At 41.1% G+C, this 18759-nt stretch overlaps 1 protein-coding gene across 13 annotated transcripts in view; it reads left to right on the top strand.

The window, feature by feature from the left end:
* Positions 1-18759, top strand: part of abi1a (abl-interactor 1a) — a 71626-nt gene that overhangs the window by 16037 nt on the left and 36830 nt on the right. For 12 of the 13 annotated variants that reach the window (XM_042331987.1, XM_042331986.1, XM_042331985.1 and 9 more), the window contains exon 2: positions 8703-8870. In XM_042331987.1, the coding sequence (XP_042187921.1) occupies positions 8703-8870 (168 nt within the window). Of the gene's footprint in view, positions 1-8702; positions 8871-10633; positions 10784-18759 lie in introns of those variants that run through there. The other variant, XM_042331983.1, reaches the window with a different exon arrangement.

Raw genomic sequence — 18759 nt, 5'->3', positions numbered from 1 at the left:
GATGTCAAGATCCTCACCAATGCATATATATCCCTTCACACCCTAGCACCTATTGAACTAGAACTAAAGAAATTTACAGCACAGAAGAAAGTCATTCGGCCCATCATGTCGACCTTTCTGACCTGATTGTACCCGTCTCCCTTTGCTCACTAGCTGTGCGTCCCCCTACTTCTCTGTGCCACCTTTGGTGGCCATGGTTTCAGCCGCTATACCCCTAACCTCTGGAAATGCCCATCTCCTCTGCTTCACCTCCTGTTTAAATCTCACCTTAAGACTTGACTCTTCTATGCCTTATGGATGGTTACCCCTCTCTCCCCCTCCTCCCTTGCTCAGCATCCATCCTACCACTTTCTGTGCACAAATGCTATCCTTCTTGAAGAGCGCTATATAAATGCAACTTGCTGGTATAGGATAAGTATGTTTGCATGAAAAAACACCGAATGTGAAATTATCATAACACCTGTTTTCTTTGACTTGACAGTAAATCTGTTTCCTGGACACGATTTATGATTGTAGTACAAACATTTCAGAGATTACCAAGCATCTTGTGAAACTGGGCACATAGCTAAATTGTGAATAAATATTACTTCCAGTGTCCAGGGCCAAATGTCCTTATCGTAATAACCTGCTATTATCAGTGATACAATAAGAGATTTAACAAAATAAACTAATCTAAAAATACTTTTTCATATGCTACAAGTATTAAGATCTTGCATTTGGGTTATTTGTATAGTTAAAAATACTAAAGTTCTGTATGCAAATTGGCTGCCACATTCAGCTGCAAATAATGCTATTGGCAGTAAAATCCTGTGAACAGTTTTGAGCCATTTTGATGAGCTGATCAGTTACGATATCAAATGTGAGTATTATTGCTGCCAATGCCTCATTAATAACCAGTCAATTTAAGACCATAAGACGCAGGAGTAGGCCATTCGGCCCCTCGAGCCTGCCCTGCCATTTAATATGATCTTCTAACCTAATTTCATTTACCCGCCCTATCCCCGTATCCCTTAATCCCTCTATCCTTTAGAAATCTATCAGACTTGGTCTTGAATTTAAGTATCATGTCTTCATAAATTCCTTTTCCAGTTATACACTTCATGAAGATCTCATATTACAGTTATTGTTGTAGGCTTCTTGTTATCATAGTTGGGAAAAGCACTGCCAGTGTTGTGTTGAATCATATACGGTAGATCAGAATAGTCCCAGGTATAATTCCTAGATTGTGCTGCTAGGTAATCTCAGCCTAGACAATATTAAAGTTGCTACTTTTGGGCTTCTAAGTTTTTTTATAAAAAGGCAAAGTTTCAGTTCCTGATTATTCATTTCCCCTTCCTCTTTTCTCCAACCTCTTTCCTGTACCATTCCATCACATAACTCCCCAACACAAACTCTTGCACATGAATAGGTGATGTTGCTGTAGGGCACCTGGCACTTATGAAACATCTCCAAAGTAAGTCATTCCTGGAGAATGGTCAAAAAGCACAACTGCCTGTTTATTCACAAAACAAAATCATTACAAAGAACTCTTATATGGGACTATTGATTTTTTTCCATTGTCAGATTTATCAGATCAGCATAAATTTACCAGGGCTGATGCCCTGTGTGTGCTGACGCATCCTATTTCACCTGAGATGATGGTATGAGTGGTATAAATGGCTTCCATGACTCTTCTAGGGATGTAGTAAGTGTGTGTGTGGATTCCATTTGAAACTGGATTAGATTTCAGCAAAACTGCTTCAGCTGTCAAATAGCTGCTGAGACTCCTCTGTTCTTGTTTATTGTAACTTTGAGGTTGATTCTGGAGGAGAAAGTGCCCATGAATCCATACCCCCGTTTGAGGAGCCATCATTGGGGATAAGGAGGCAAATTTAATTTGCTTACTGGAAAGTCTAGTGCATACAAAGTTGTAGACCGCAGATTGATTTTGGACCACCCATTAACAAATTACAACCTCATTATTTCTTTAAGTGGTTAGTTTGTGGAACCTTTTTGGTTTGCTGCAGTTTGACTGAATTCTAGTCCTAATCAAAGTTCCCACAACCAAATTTGAAAGGTGTACCACACTGGACAAGTCTCTTACAAGATCGCCATTAATAAGTGGGGGTTTACAAAATGAAGTTGACCTTCCTATAAGGCAAATGTTCTCAGAAATTCATATCCCTGCAGATAGCAATATGTGAGGCCACACCACCTGCTAACTGAGCCTGTATCTGTTACAAAGTACTGTACTATTAATAAAAATTGTGTACCTTCTTTACTAGTGAAAATTTAGACTGTAAAAGTTTCCAATTCCTTAAAGTTTAACTTGCTATAAAAATAATTCAGTTCAGGGTAGGCCATGATTGAATTAGAGATACATTAATGGGATGGTTGCCAAACTTAGGAAAGGAACTATTTCAAAATGGCTACAGTAATGGCTACAAATACAGTCCCGACACTTCACTTTTTAAAAAAGAGGAGGGGAAGGGGTGACCTGATAGATGTCTTTAAAATTATGAAAGCTTTTGATAGGGAAGATGTTTCCACTTGTGTGGGAGACCAAAACCAGAGACCATCAATATAAAATAGTCACAAATAGATCAAATAGGGAAGTTAGAAGGAATTTCTTCACACAGAGAATAGTTGGAATGTGGAACATGCCACCACAAGAGTTGTTGAGGCAAATAGATGTATTCAAGGGAAAGCTAGATTTTGATTAGAATTATTGTATTTCAAATTGATATGCAGCCAAAAAAGTGCCAGCATTTGTCAACCTTTATAACTAAGTAAAAATATAATAAATTTGGGTATTCATCATAAAACAGTTCTTGTATTAGCTCCCAGGCTAATCAGAAATAGTCATTCCTGTTGGAAGCTGTTCTGGGAAGCACATCGCTTGTGTGAGTTATTTTTGCAGAGTTGTTAGGCAGATGAAGACTATGTAAAATCCCAGTCTAGTGAAACTTGACCATGCTTTGTTAAAGGCTAGTACAATGTTTACTAACCATGAATACTTTGACACAGTACTATCCCCTTGACTTTGTTTCCTATTATTATTATTATTGTAATCATCTTTATAATGTCAAATTATATTCCACATTGACATTATAATGTCAGTGTGGAACTTCATCTCCTTCACCACCTCCACCCCCCTCCCCACCTCCACCAGACCCACCACCATCTTCTACCGCCCTTGGAAGAAGTTACCCCCACAATCCCTAACCGATGCCTTGGAGTCCTCTGAACTCCTCTCCCTCTGGCCTTCAACCCTCACCGACCCCTCTTCTCCTCTCTCCCTCCTCCACAATACCCTCTCCTCCACACTCGATACTCTTGCCCCCATCACTTCCCGCACTGTCTCCTACTCCCGCTCCTCCCCCTGGTACACCACCCACCTCCGCTCACTGAAAAGCCAGGTGCGGGCCGCTGAACGCACCTGTGTCAAATCTGGCCTAACGGTCCACCGACAAATCTGGCTGGACCTCCTCAAAATTTACCGCTCCACTCTAGCCTCGGCCAAGTCGTCCTTCTACTCCAGGATAATCCTGGAGGCGAAGAACAACCCCAGGCTACTGTTTTCCACCACAACCCGACTCCTCCGTCCCCCCCGCCACCCCGCGCAGGTCATCTCCTCCAACCTTCACTGCGAGGAGATGCTGGATTTCCTTGAATCCAAGATCAAGGGAATCCGCTCCGCGGTCACTTCCCCTCCAACATCCACCAACCCCCCACCCCCTCACTCCCACACTCCGACTGCTACCCATCCTCCCCTACAGTTTCCTACCCGTTTCCCCACCCTCTGTCACCAAACTCATCCTATCCCTGAAACCAACCACCTGCTCCCTTGACCCCATCCCCACTCCACTCCTTATCTCCCAGCTCCACTTTCTTGCCCCACATATCACCGACATTGTCAACCTGTCCCTCTCCTCTGGCTCTGTCCCCATTCCCTTAAAAACTGCCACCATCACGCCCACCCTGAAAAAACCCTCCCTTGATGCGTCGCAGCTATCAAGCTACCGGCCCATCTCCAACCTCCCCTTTCTCTCCAAGGTCCTGGAAAGAGTTGTCGCCTCCCAACTGCGCTCTTTCCTTTCCACCCATTCACTTTTCGAACCCCTTCAGTCAGGTTTCCGTGCTGCCCATAGCACAGAAACTGCCCTGGTCAAGGTCACCAATGATATCCTGACCATCTGTGACCAGGGCTCCCTCTGCCTCCTCGTCCTCCTCGACCTATCGGCAGCATTCGATACGGTCGACCACGCTATCCGCTTGTCCTCCCACCTCAACCTTCAAGGCATTGATTGGCTCACGTCAGCGCCTCCGCACCTCAGGTGCCGACACCATCAGCGTCCAAGGCTGCACTCTCCACCTCTCAAAGCCAGTCAGGAACCTCGGCGTTTTGTTCGACCCTGAGCTGTCCTTTCTCCCTCACATCCGCACCACAACTGGCACCGCCTTCCATCACCTCCGGAACATCGCCAGACTACGGCATTACCTCACCCCTCACGCGGCTGAAACCCTGGTCCACGCCTTTGTCACCTCAAGGCTGGACTATGGGAACTCTCTCCTCGCCGGCCTTCCCGCCACCTCCCTCCACAAGCTGCAGGTCATTCAGAACTCTGCAGCTCGTGTACTGTCCCGCACCAGGCTTCGGGACCACATCACTCCCACCCTCGCTCGCCTCCACTGGCTCCTCATCCCCCAGAGGATTGATTTCAAGATCATCCTCACCTACAAGGCCATTCACGGCCTTGCTCCCTCCTACCTCTCCGACCTACTATCCCCCTACCTGCCCGTACCCTCCGTTCCTCTGGCTCCGGTCTGCTCCACGTCCCCTGCCCCAATCACCCTGACCATTTCCCCCCTCCTCGCTCCCTCCCTTCCCTCCCCTCACCCTGACCATTTCCCCCCTGCTCGGGTCATGACCCAACTGTGCAGCGCCTTGGGACGTCCTCCTGACGTGAAAGGCGCGTTATACATGGAATCTTGTTGTTGTTGTATTAATTGCATATGCAAATTTAGTTATACTTGTCAACAAATCTAGTGATTTTGAAGAACTCCACGAGATTGTGAAACACAACCTTTGGCTTTCAAATCCCTGCTGATTAATCCGCTACACTCTTCAGATAAACATTGGTAATGTCCTGTAAAATGATTTTTTTGTGAATGAGCATTTCCTTATATTCCTTGCCTTATTTTGTTGGGATGTGTCAATGCTTTAAACATGATATACCGTAAAGTAGATTGACTATGAATTTTGTTGGTGAAGCGCAGCAGCCAATTATAAAAATTAAGATTGCATTAGTATATGGGTTTATCATTCACTGTCTTGGATATTAGGGTTAGGATTAGGAATATTGAATATTGCCATGGATTTGCCTTGGGTACAACTCCTGAATTAGTGGAAATAAATTGCCCAATGCCGTGCTGATTTCTCTCCTCCCCTACCCTGTGTGAAGGTGCTATATGAATGCAAGTTTTCATTTTTTTAGGACTGCATATCAGTTGATTCAAGCGCCCTTTATATAATTAATCATGTGTTTCTTCATAATTGATGCATTATTGACCTTCAAATCTTTTGTAGAATCCTCTGCTGAAATAACTGGATTCAGAATTTGCCTACAGTCTTTATTTTGTGAAGACTGATGTGAAGCATTCATTTAGTGGTGTACTTTTCCTGATCTAACATTTTATTTGTACTTTACCATTAGATCTGTTTTTCGTTTTACCTGCCCCCAACGTTCACCCCCAGTGGCTTTTTAATAGATACAGCGTTTCTCTAAAGTTCTTCTCTAGCCCTATGGTTATTTTTGGTTTTGGTCTTATTTACAGTGTTAAATCAAATTGTATAGGGATCATTAAAGTACAAGTGTTCACCTACATCCAGCTACCAAAAAAGTTCTGATGGACTGCCAAATGCTAAATCTGATAAAAATCTGCCCTGCTTTATGTGTTATCACTTGTCACTGAGCACCTCTGAGATTGTTTAACTCTCCCTTTTGATTTCTGCTTCTCTGTGTACTTTGCTTTGGATATTGAGATAGCCATGATTAGCAATAGTTACTTGCATCCTCTCATATTTGCTGAATATCTATTCATTTTAGGTTGATCATTTTATTCCCCTTAATAATTTTAATTATCGGCATAAACCATTGCAGCGTACTTTCAACCACAACGTCTCTAGACCTCTGGAACTCCTTGCCTCAATGGCTTTGCCTTGTCCTCCTTTGCCTGTCTTCACATTGTACCTGTAGACTTTCCTCTTTGACTGTCCCTACGACTGTCAAACTATGTCTTTAAGAGCTATAATGTGCTCCCCTGCATGAAGGACTCTGTATAAATACAACGTATTATTAATTGTATGGCTTTTGCTGATGTTCTCCTTTTAATACTGATCATCCTTGCATTTGATTATAGCGCCTGATCACGTCTTGGAGATGTCTCAAAGCACTTTACAGAATATACTGTAAAGTGAATTGACTATTTTGTGGGCGAAACCCGGCAACCAATTGCGCACAGCAGTGTCCTACATAGTCGTGGATTGAGTGACCTTTTTTAAGGAATTAGTTGGCTATTAATAATTTAAACTTAAAAGGACGGTGTCTACCCATATATACCATTCCATATCTTTTGAGTGCCATCCTTGCATAATTCTGACTGGTATTTCTGCAATACCAATAATTGGGTTAATTTAAATCCATACATTTAGAATTTCTTAATATGAAGTATGCTGTAAGTAGACTCCTCCATGTTAGAAGGTTGTGGGTTCAAGCCCTACGTCACGACTTTGAATGTAGGTGGTTGCTCGCTGGCCCTGTGACACTTGATTTACCAACGTACAACAACAACAAGATTCCATTTATAAAGCGCCTTTCACGTCAGGAGGACGTCCCAAGGCGCTGCACAGTTGGGTCATGACCCGAGCAGGGGGGAAATGGTCAGGGTGAGGGGAGGGAAGGGAGGGAGCGAGGAGGGGGGAAATGGTCAGGGTGAGGGGAGGGAAGGGAGGGAGCGAGGAGGGGGGAAATGGTCAGGGTGAGGGGAGGGAAGGGAGGGAGCGAGGAGGGGGGAAATGGTCAGGGTGAGACGTAACATTTCATTTCCAGTTAGCGGTTTGCTGGCTGTTTACGATTTTTGTTTAGTAAATAATTCTTTCATTTGACATGTCAAATATAAGGGTGCAAAAATGAAATGATTATTTAAGTAGCTTATTGTGTCAGAGGGACATTTCAAAGTGCATCCAACAATCCACTGCACTGGAATGTAAGCCTAGATTACAAGTTCAAAGTTGTGACTTTGAGCTTGAAACCACAACCTCCTGACTTGGAGGCAGGAGTTCTACTAACTGAGCCAAGCAGACATATAAAGCTGGTATCTCATGAACGTGCAGCCATATTGAAATTCCAATTTCATGTATTTACCAAAACAAAAAATGTACTGAATGGTCCCGTTCTGTGTTGTTTGCTTTCATGCATTGAGAATACGTCTGCAGCATAGTTGGCTTGATAAATGGTGAATGGCATGTTGAATTGACCCGGTGGATCTTTCCACTCGCAGTCTTCACCTCTGATTTCAAAATATTTTTTTGGATTGGTACAAAAGCAATTTAATATGTATTTTTGTATTCCTGTTCCCTGAGCAATGCCCTCTGTCTCTGCCACAATCACCAAGTATGCTCTCCCTCCCCCTCAAATCTAATTGAACTTACTTGGTTATTTTCATGTTTTGCTCCAACAGCTATGTTTCCACTTGCTCGTGCAAAATAGCTTTTCTGTTCCAAGTTTTTTTTTGTCTATCTGCAAAATCTCCCTACACACCATTTCAATAATTATTTATTGAAATCTATTGTGTTGCTTGTTTATTCCACACTGAACTCTTGCCTTAACACATCCCTCTTTACTTTAGTTCCTTTGACCTGTATAACACAAAAATACAATACAAAATTACATTTGTATAGTGCCTTTCACATCGGGAAGACGTCCCAAGGTGCTGGATAGTCAGAGATTTGGACCTGAGCTGGGGGGGGGGAGGGTAGGAGGGTAGCCGAAAGAACGGTTGAAAAGGAGGGTCTTGAGCTGTGCCTTGAGGAAGTGAGGAGAAGGGAATGTGGAATGGAGTTCCAAAGAGGGGCTGAAGGCCCAATTACCGAAGGCGGTCAGGGGACGTGGAGCAGGCCGGAACCTGCTGAGCGGACAGGTTGATAAGGGGTTAGCAAGTCATGGAAGTAGGAGGGGCACGGCTACGGAAGGCCTTGGGGATGAGGATTTTGAAGTCCATCCGCTGAGGGATGGGAGTCAGTAGAGTGAGTGAAGGTACCAATTTTTGCTTGTATTTCATGGTTTTTGAATGCTTTCTAGAAGCTATAGTATCGCCCCGTTATAATGTGATAGTTGAGTCCAAGAAGTCTCAAGCTGTGTTATAATGAAGCTGCGATCCCCGGTTCTGTTGTGCATGCTCGCTTCCTGTGTTCATGAACTTGGACTCCAAGTAATTGTGTTGGGTTGTGTTTCAGCAGCTGCTGCCCCAAGCCTGAGTTTACTCATTAGGTATCTGGAGGACATCTGCCTTCAGAGTGGTAGTGTTTAAGTGATCTATTGTTAAATAGAATTTATTTATAGTTAAAGCATCTGTTGATTATATTTATAGGTACGAGTAAGTTTTCTTTTTAGTAGCTGCTATGCAAATTCAGTCTCTTGAGGATGATTTTTATCTTGCAGGCCCAAGACAAGAGAAAAGCCCTTGAGGAAACAAAAGCGTATACCACCCAGTCCCTTGCGAGTGTCGCTTACCAGATAAATGCCTTGGCTAATAATGTATTGCAACTGCTGGATATTCAAGCTTCACAGCTACGGAGAATGGAGTCTTCCATTAACCATATCTCCCAGGTAATGTTGAAATGTGGCAATGAATTAAACATGAACAAAACGCAAAATACTGCAGATACTGGAATGTTGAAATGTAATGTTAACAGGAAACCAATTTGCTATTTACTTGTTGTGTTTCAGAACTATTTTAATTGCTTTTTTAAAGCTAGAATTATATGTATAAGCCTTGAAAGGAACATGATATTTTAATTGTGAATTTAGTGAGACGATTACTTTAGGTTGCTAATGAGGCTCCATTTGTATGAAAATTAGGTTTAATCATAAGAAAATGATTAGCTTACTTGCTAATAACTTGATGGTAACCAGTTGTTGACCTTTGTGGAAAGGAACAGCATATATTTTCTGAAAAACCTTGGCAACGCTAATGTCATGGTTGAAAGAAAAGGTGAGAAAAAGTAGTTGAATCCAGAAGTGGTAATATCTATGAACCAAATTAACAACATTAATTTTATATACAACATGAATGTCTATAGCGTCTTTCAATTTGGACAATGTATCAAAGTGTTTCAGTGGGCTGGTGGATTGGTGGACCACTGAGCAACATAGAAAGGAATAAGAGAAAGGTGAACAAGTGAGGTCAAAGAGAATGGTGGATGGGAAGGATTTGAAAATGGAGAGGGAAGGTAGATGTTTTCCCGGGAGGGAGGTTCAGAAAGTAGGTGCTGAAAGCTCTACCGCCGATGGTGGAGGGAGTGGGAGATGGTGGATGAAAAGTGGGCAAGAGCATTTGAGTCAGTATGAGGATCTTCCAAGTTGGGGGACAGATATCCAGTGGAGCTGTCAAGGATGGTGTAATGGGCACTTGAAGCTTTATTCGGGAGGTGATATGGGGTATAAAGTTTCAGAAGAGCTGGAACTTGTGGGGAAAGAGGAACTGGGAAGGCTGGCAAGAAGGGTGATTGAGAAATCAAGTCTGGAGGTCATGGATGATGTGAGTGTTTGGTTGTGCTGCGGGTGAAGTTGGGATAGAAAAAGGGATAACAATAATAATGTTCCATAATAATAATATTAATAATGCTCCGATGCTCCAGAGATAGAGAAAGCAGTCTTCATGCCTTTCTAACATTTTAAAATGCATTAGAAATCTAGTCGTGTATAACATGTGGGAATAAGATTTTAATTTACTGACAAAGTACCGTTAAAGAGATTTGTTTTTAGGATACTTTTGAAGGCAGTGGATTTGGAAGAGTTCCAGAATACGGGCATGGCAATAAGCCATACTGGGAGGGGGTGAAACTCAGTTCAGGGTCAATAGTGTAAACTGATGTACTGAGGAAAAAAATGCTTTGTATGCTGCTCCCAATGTAGGAGTTCATGATTTGGCTGTGCACTATATTGTGTAACTTAAAAGCCCTTGTGAGTGTAGATCTTAAAAACCCTTGTGGAGTAAAGCTTTTAAAATAGCAGTGATATCATGGCAGTGTTGTAATCTTAAACATTGTCATTTTTGAATGGCTAAATTGTGCAGATTTTTCTAATTTTTTAGCTCAATAGTGCATTACTAGACCCTGTTATATGAATATCAGCTCTGTTGAATTCTTGAATTTTTATTTCCATTGGAAATAAGTTTGAATACTTCCATTTGAGAGGAATGGAAGTATTGAGAGCAAGAGGACCCGGGTTCGATTCCTAGGCGGGGCGAAACCTTGGGCAAATTTTTAAATAATCATCTCCCCAGGGCTCAGGGTCAGACTCTGCCACTGTCAAGCGTTCATGTAAATGCAAGTTGTTGTTGTGCATGTGCAGTGAACAGGAAGTAGCATTGGTGACACGATGACCTGGAATTTGGTCTTGTTTTTGTACTAAGGAAGTTTGCTGCCTTTCTCTGCATGTGCATTGATGTCACCAGTCAAGTGATCGGTGATGTCAAACTGTGGAAGCATGGACTACAATTGCACCCTGTTATAAAATGGGTAGGAATTATATGGTCCCAACTATGTGTTATAACTGCTTCTGTTTTGTTTGTCACTTTTGTTATTTATATAATATTTAGTGTGTGCATATATATATTTATAATATAATAATCCTTGGATTTAATCTAGTGCTTTATCACGTCTTTGAGACGTCTCAAAGCCCTTCACAGAATACACTGTAACTGAATTGACTATATATTTTGTGGGTGAAATGCGGCAGCCAATTGCACACAGCAGCGTCCCAAAAATAGTCCAAATTATTTGAGTGACCAAATTATTATTTATTTTGAAGGGATTATTAACCCCGGAAAAGCAATCTGCTAATTGATTAACAACCGAGTTCCTGCTTACTGCTAGGTAAACAGAGACATGTGGACTAAGGAACCTTGCCCAATGCTTCACACTGCCCAAGAATCAGACCCAGGTCCTCTCGCTTGCGAGGCGTGAGCTCCAACCACTAAGCTACAGGACTCTACACAGTTTGTGGATGTATAAATTTAAAACACTTATTTTATATATAACGTGTTTAAAGTAAATAGTCCTAGCTTCAAGACTTGAGTAATCATGATTTTAAAAACAAATTGCTCTCACTCACCTCTATTCATGGTGGCACACTACCTTAGTCTTATTTAACCAATGCTGCTCTGAGTTGGTTCCTTAATAATAATAATAATAATCCTTGCATTTGATATAGCGCTTTTCACGTCGGAAGGACGTCCCAAAGCGCTTCACAGAACAACACACTGTAAAGTGAATTGACTGTATGTTTGTGGGCGAACGCGGCAGCCAATTGCGCACAGCAATGTCCCACAAACAGTCGTAGATTTAAAATGACCAATTTATTATTGTTTTTGGAGATGTATGAGAGTTGCTTGCAGATTGTTTGACTTCTTGTTTATTAGTCTGAGCCATTCTTAATAGAATTACTTGTGTAGATGTAGAACCATTAAAAGGTTACAGGACAGAAGCAAATCATTTAGCCCATCAGGTCTGTGTTGGCTCTTTTTCTCTACCCCCTCCACACACTAACTTTTGTGTTAAAATATTCTCCTAATGTCCCCTTTTGCTCCTTTAATAAAATTAAAGCTTAAATTGGTGCTCTCCAGCCACTGACTCAGTGAAAATAATGTCTCCCCATCGACTCTTAAAATTATAAGGGGGTTTAAACATAGAAACAGGAGTAGGCCACTCAGCCCCTCAAGCTTGTTCTGCCATTTTATAGGATCATAGCTGATCTGTACCTCAAGTCCAGATACCTGCCGTTGCCCCATATTCCTTAATACCCTGAGCTAACAAATATGTAATCCACCTCAGTCTTGAAAATGTGAATGGATCCAGCATCCGCAGCCTTTTGGGGGAGAGACTTCCAGATACTTCCACTACTTCCACTACTCTTCGGATGAAAACAATGTTTCCTGATTTCACTTCTAAATGGCCAGGCTCTAATGCCTCCTTAAAGACCTCCAGTGGGTGTCCTCCTCAACCTTCTTGATTCCAGTAAAATAGGCCCAATTCCTACAGTCTTCTTATGTCATCCCTGGTATCATCCTAGTAAATCTCATTTACACCTTCTTTATGAAATATTTTCAGATGTGGGCTGACCATAATTGGATACCATGTTCTAACATTTGTAAGTGCATTTGTGTCAAAATTCAATTAGAGATGATTTGAATGTAAGTAGCTTGAATATTTGTATGAAAAGTTTCTGTACTGTGTAGCAATACATTATGTATATAATTTGAATCTTAATGTTTAATTTTGAAGAAATTCAAAAATGTGTACTGTTAACTGGACCTGAATTGTTGTTTATGGCTACATTCTGGTACTTTGTCTGGATAATTATCAAAAATGTTTGGTTATGAATTTTCCATAAGTTAAATTGAAATTAACAAATTTATTACATTTCATTTTAAATAAAAAAAACTGAGACAATGTGTTGACCAAGCTACTTTGCAATGTGAAAGGGTAAAATGTATTGAACAGCAAATAAGTTAATTTCATGCAAAAACTTTCTGACTTGTGGTATTTTTATATCGTGTTTTCATCTAGAAAGTAATTGTCAGTTAGAATGGGACCTATATTTTCTGTGATTAGTACTTTGTGCTCAACTTTAAAGCTTAAACATTACTAGCCTGACCTCAAAAATGCTACATTTTTCCTGGCATGATTCTGTAAATGCTCTATCTATAGTCAGTTGTTAAAACACAATTGAATTCCATGAGCATTTAAAGGGGAAGTTTACTTTTGTAAACATTTTGCTGTATCTTCCCTAGCTGAAAAAAAATTGGACTGAAAACCTGATTGCATATAGTTGAGTGACCCAGATGATCGATTGTTTGGTGCATCTCATCATGCCTGGCCTACACTTGGTCGTTCATATAATAATAATCCTTGCATTTGATATAGGGCCTTATCACGTCTTCGAGACGTCTCAAAGCTCTTCACAGAATATATTGTAAAGTGGAGTGACTGTATATTTTGTGGGTGAAAAGCGTTAGCCAATTGCGCACAACAGTGTCCCACAAACAATTGTGGATTGAGTGACCACATTATTATTTTAAAAAAAATATTCTTTGAAAGGATTATTACTCCGGGAAAAGTGATTCACCAATCAACTAAAAACCAGGTTCCTACTTATTGCTAGGTAAACAGGCATGTGGAGTAAGGAAACTAGCCTAAGAGTTTGTCCCGCCCTTGAATGGAACGTCGGGCCCTCTCACTTGCGTGGTCAGTGCGCTAACCATTACACTACAGGACTTATATATAGAATAACTCACCCTCTTCCTCTCTGGAGTGAAGTACTGTACAGAAGTTGAATGATCTGAACATGAACTGGGACCATAGGAATATTGTGGACTTGTGGCTGTGTCTACCTGTAGCCTGTGTAAATATTTAAATGATCTTATTGTGAAACAGTAGGATCAATACATGGTGCCCAGGGGAGGTTAATGATTGTGTACATCCTTATCTAAGAAATGTACTGATCTGAATTCTCACTCTATCTTGAGTTTATGGTTATTCAAAATTATAAATGTAATGGAGTCTGGTTCACCTAAGTGTTTTTCTTGCATACTTTTCCCATGATTTAACTTGTCTAATGCTGGTGACTTGTGCTGAAGTATTGCTTAATTCGGGGTGGTGTTCTTAATGCTTAGGCCACTGCTCCCAATTTATGCACTCTGGAAATCAGGCCGCCAAAGATATAGAAATTAAACCGAAAGCGGAGATGGTACTTATTCCTGTGCCATACATGACCAGTTAAAAGCTCTGAATCCAATATCACTTACATTATAAAAAATATACAGTCAATTCACTTTACAGTATATGCTGTGAAGCGCTTTGAGATGTCTTAATGCTGTGAAAGCGCTATATTGAATGCAAATATTATAAAGAGATTTGGATTGTCATGTATGAAATACTGACTATTTTCCTATTGCGTCCCTCAGGAGCAGGTAAACTGAGCAGAATGGCTGAGAAACTTCCAGTTGTAAAGTTTGCTCATTGTTTTTTTTTAAAAAAATCCACAACAAAAATCACATTCACCTGAAATTTGTGACTGTTGAAACTTCAGTAGGCGTGACATCAGCTGCATATTCTTAGATATAAATCTTTTCAGTGGTCTGGGCGCAATTCCCAATTGAAGAAATTTAATTACCTAATATGTGCTCTGTTGCATAAAAGTAACAATTGAAGCAGTATATTGCCACTTCCAGGGACTTCTGGTTGTGAGCAAATGCTATCCGTTGCCTTGGTTGTTATTGTGCAGCATATCAAGTGGTGTCACAATCATTGGATCTGGTGGCAAGAAGCGTCTACACAGGCATGGGTAGTCTCTTCCTAAGATAATTTGTGGCAGGAAATAAACCCATTAGTTTAATACAGAGGTTTTTTTTCCCCAAGGGGTATTTCTCAGTCAATTTCCTTGATTAGTAATGCAAGAAACCCTGGGAAGCAACTTTGTTCATAGGCAGTACTTTAGATTTATAGATTAAAAATCTGTTCGTCACCACAGGTTAGCGGCATAGAACCTGAAAAGGTCTTGGGGCTTGCCAAGTTTGCCTGTCTCCCAGTAAATTGATTTCAGGGTCCTCAACCTTCCCAACAAATCCCTTCAGACCCTAGCACCTTTCTGTCTTTCTAATCCCCTCCTTCCCCATTTTGTTCACACCCTCCACTTGGCTAACTCAAGCTTGCTAAGTGTTCCTCCCACCTCATCCACGCCATCAGAGGCCTAGTTTTCAGGTTCTATGCCGCTAACCTCTGGAACTCACTCCGTCTCATTCCCTATTTCTTAAGTCCCATTTTAAAACTTACCTCGTTGACAGTGCTTATGGTTAAACACCTCTGCTCAAGGTCTAACCCCATCACTGTAAAGCAAGCTAAGACCCAACCTATGTGAAAGGACCTATATGAATGCAAATTGTTGATATTTGGTATAAAAAGTGAAATTGAGGATATTATTAACAGTGGGATTGGGGGGAAAAATGGTCGCCGAGCTTGTAATGTTATCTCATCAGCTATATTGCAGAACAACGACAACAAAGTGTATTATATAGTGCATTTCACATCAGGAGGACGTCCCAAGGCATTGGACAATGAGAGGTTTGCACCTGAGCTACGGATTTGGATGAGAGAGGGCAAGGGAGGTGGAGAAGATGACATGTTCAGCCTGTCTTGTAGCTGATGTCATATCCACATTTTAGAACGCTGGAATAAAGAATTTAATGTAAACTGAATCACTTACAGATCAGATTTCAAATGTGTGAAAGTTTTCAATTTCAAACTTGGCACAGGCAGTCATTACTATTTCAGACGTCTGCAACCAGGATGCAGCCTGACTCAGTTGGTAGCCCTTTCACTTCTGTGTCTGAACTTTATGGGTTCAAGCCACATGTAGGGACTTGGAATTGATAGTCTAAGCTCCAATACAATGATGGGCGTGTGCTGTATTGTCTGAGGTTCCAGCCTTTGGGTGAGACATTAAACTAGGCCCTGTCTGCCTGTTCAGATGGATATTAAAGATCCCATGGCACTATTCAAAACGAGAAGGGAGTTTCTTTCTCCCAGTATCCTGGCCAACAATCCCCCGAATTAAATTGGACATATACTTCATGGCTGTTTGTGGGACATTGCTGTGTGCAAATTGACTGCTGCATTCACCCATAAAACAAGTCACTGCCCTTCACAGTATATCCTGTGAAGCAGTTTGAGAAATCTTCCCAAAATGAAAGATGCTATAGAAATGTAAATGTTATGTAATAATAACCCCTTATAATGGCTCCGAGACACGTAAAAAAAAAGGATTATTACCCCCAGAAAAGCGATCTGCCAATTCACTACAACCAGGTTTATATTTACTGCTAGGTAAACAGGTGCAGGTGGAGTATGGAAACTTGCCGGACGTTTCGCCCTGCCTGGTATTCAAACCCAGGTCCTCTCGCTTGCGAGGCGAGTGCTCTAACCACTAAACTATAGGACTATATGATATATATGTATTATGTATATATTGTGGGAGTTTTGCAGAAAACCTTATTGTTTGGTGGTGGGGTGTTTGGGGGGCAGAATATAGGGCTGAGATGTATCATACCTGAACATGTTAAGGCATATTGAGTGATTTTCTGAGAATTATGGAACACATTGTATGTGACTTAAAACTGTGCCACTTCTTTGTTTTGTAACAGTTTGGTTCAGTGATTCAATCATACGAATGAATGGGCACAGTTACAGTGATGGGCAGACTGTGAAGGTGTGCATTGGCATTTAGCTGCGGCAGAAAAAAATTGCGAAAGATGTTTCAATTCAGCTTGCGTAGTACCATGGGAAGCTTCCATGTAAGCTCTTGGAATTACCGTCTCCTGATTTACGAAGATTGAATCAAAACATAGTTTGAAGGAAGAACCCTATGAAAGTGCTGATTTTTACATTTTAATTAAGACAATTCATGTGACTGGATTGGAGTGTTTTGAAGAATTCTAAACTTTATTTGAAGTAACTTCTCAGTTTGCTTTGGATACTCTAAGCATCGTGATGGGTTTCTGCACGTGTCGGACACCTGGTTGACTCAGAAAAACAATTTGATCTCAGAATTTCAATAACATTCCCCCACACCCATATCTACCTAACTGAACGGTTTAGCTAACTGCCCTGCAATACACTGAGGGATTTTGGTTCTACGTGCAAGTTTTAATTGCATTTAGGAGGTTATTTGACAATGAAATGAAGATGAAATAATAATCTTTGCATTTGATGTAGCGCTTTTCACGTCTTCTAGACATCTCAAAGCGCTTCACAGAATATACTGTAAAGTGAATTGAGTGTATATTTTGTGGGCAAAATAGTTCAGCTCTTAAAACAAATTGATGTTTCCTCTGGAAAATGTTGCTTCAGGCATTCTGACTAAGGAATTTGGGGGATTTTATTAAGTGTTTAGATTCTGTATGTCATTCGCAAGCATGGGGATAACTTCCACATGCATGCGGATGACGCCCAACTATCTCCGTCTCCACCCACAGTTATCAAAATATTCTCAAACTAATTTATTCTTAAACTATGCAGCCAAATCATGTATAGGGTTGCTCTCTTAAAAAAAAAATCAATAAATATTTTGAATGGACCATTGACTAATTGTATTGTTGCATCAGCATTATTCATGTCAGGTTCACCAAAAACAAAATAGTTTCTTGGATAGACAATTCAGTGTGCAATCCATTAGCAATCCACTAAAGAGAATAAAATGTGGGTGCCTCTATGTGGCTAGTTTGGACATCTGTTAGAGGAATTGAAAGATGTGCATCTTGCAAAGTTAGATACTCTTTAACTTTTGGTCTGCGGTCATTCTCAAATCCACCATTCTGAAACTTTCTCATTAGTTTGCAAAGTATTTATAACTCGTTTAATTTTGGTTTCAACCATAACTTGAGTGGAAGGACCCATTGTCTGTCCTGTCCAAGTCTTTTTTTTTAATATATGGCAAATGGTCTTGCAGTGGTGGTGCAAGTCAGCCATGGAAGTCTTTTGACCCAGAACTTGCACAATACAATTTTCATTTATATAAAACCTTTCACGTCATGAGGATATCTTAAAGCACTTCTCACTGCTGACTGGGCACCTGAGCTGAGAGGGTGGAGAGGGCCAAGATAACTGAAAATGCAATCAAAGAGGTACATCTTGAGAATGAGGAGGGATTGAGTCTGAGAGAACTGGAGCAGAATGGCTGAAGGTTTGCCTGCCGCTTGTGGAGTGAATATGTGGGGGACATGAAGTAGGCTAATTCTTGCTGAGCGAAGGGAGCGGACAGATTTGTAGGGTTGCAGTACCTGGGAAATCCGGCGAGGAGAGTGTTGGTGTAGACTTGAGGTGAAAAGCATTGTTGAGGTTCTCAGTGGCCTGAGGAGAGCTGGATTTGACGAAAAATACTGGATTTGAGGAAAAATTGAGCAAGTACTCAAGAGCATTTGCCTTGCAAGCGAGACACCTGGGTTCAATTCTAGGCAGGGCAAAACGTGGGCAAGTTTCCTTACTCCACACGCCTATTAATAATCCCTCCAAAAAACAAAAACAATAATAAATTGGTCATTTTCAATCCATGGCTGTCTGTGGGACACTGCTGTGCGCAATTAGCTGCCGCGTTTTGCCCACAAGTATTCAAGTCAATTCACTTTACAGCATATTCTGTGAAGCGCTTTGAGACGTCGAGAAGACGTGATAAGGCGCTATGTCAAATGCAAGGATTATTATTAAGTAAGAGCACAGATATGGGGTTAGAAATAATGTTGGAAATCAATACATTAAGGCTTTGCTCCAGCTCCACTGTGTTCCATCTATGCAGGTTGATGCTGTCAACACCTAGGAAAGTGTGATTGCAAATTAGATCCCACTTAAAATACAACTAACTTGTGTGTGGATGAATCACTTTTTTTGTTTGAAAACTAATGGTATTTGCTCGAACCAGTTTTTTGGCCATGATTAATCCTACA

Source organism: Callorhinchus milii, unplaced genomic scaffold, assembly GCF_018977255.1.
Source record: "Callorhinchus milii isolate IMCB2004 unplaced genomic scaffold, IMCB_Cmil_1.0 Scaffold2, whole genome shotgun sequence".
NCBI classification, from domain to species: domain Eukaryota; kingdom Metazoa; phylum Chordata; class Chondrichthyes; order Chimaeriformes; family Callorhinchidae; genus Callorhinchus; species Callorhinchus milii.
The sequence above is the reverse complement of the archived record's forward strand: the minus strand, read 5'-3'. Positions and strand labels throughout refer to the sequence as shown.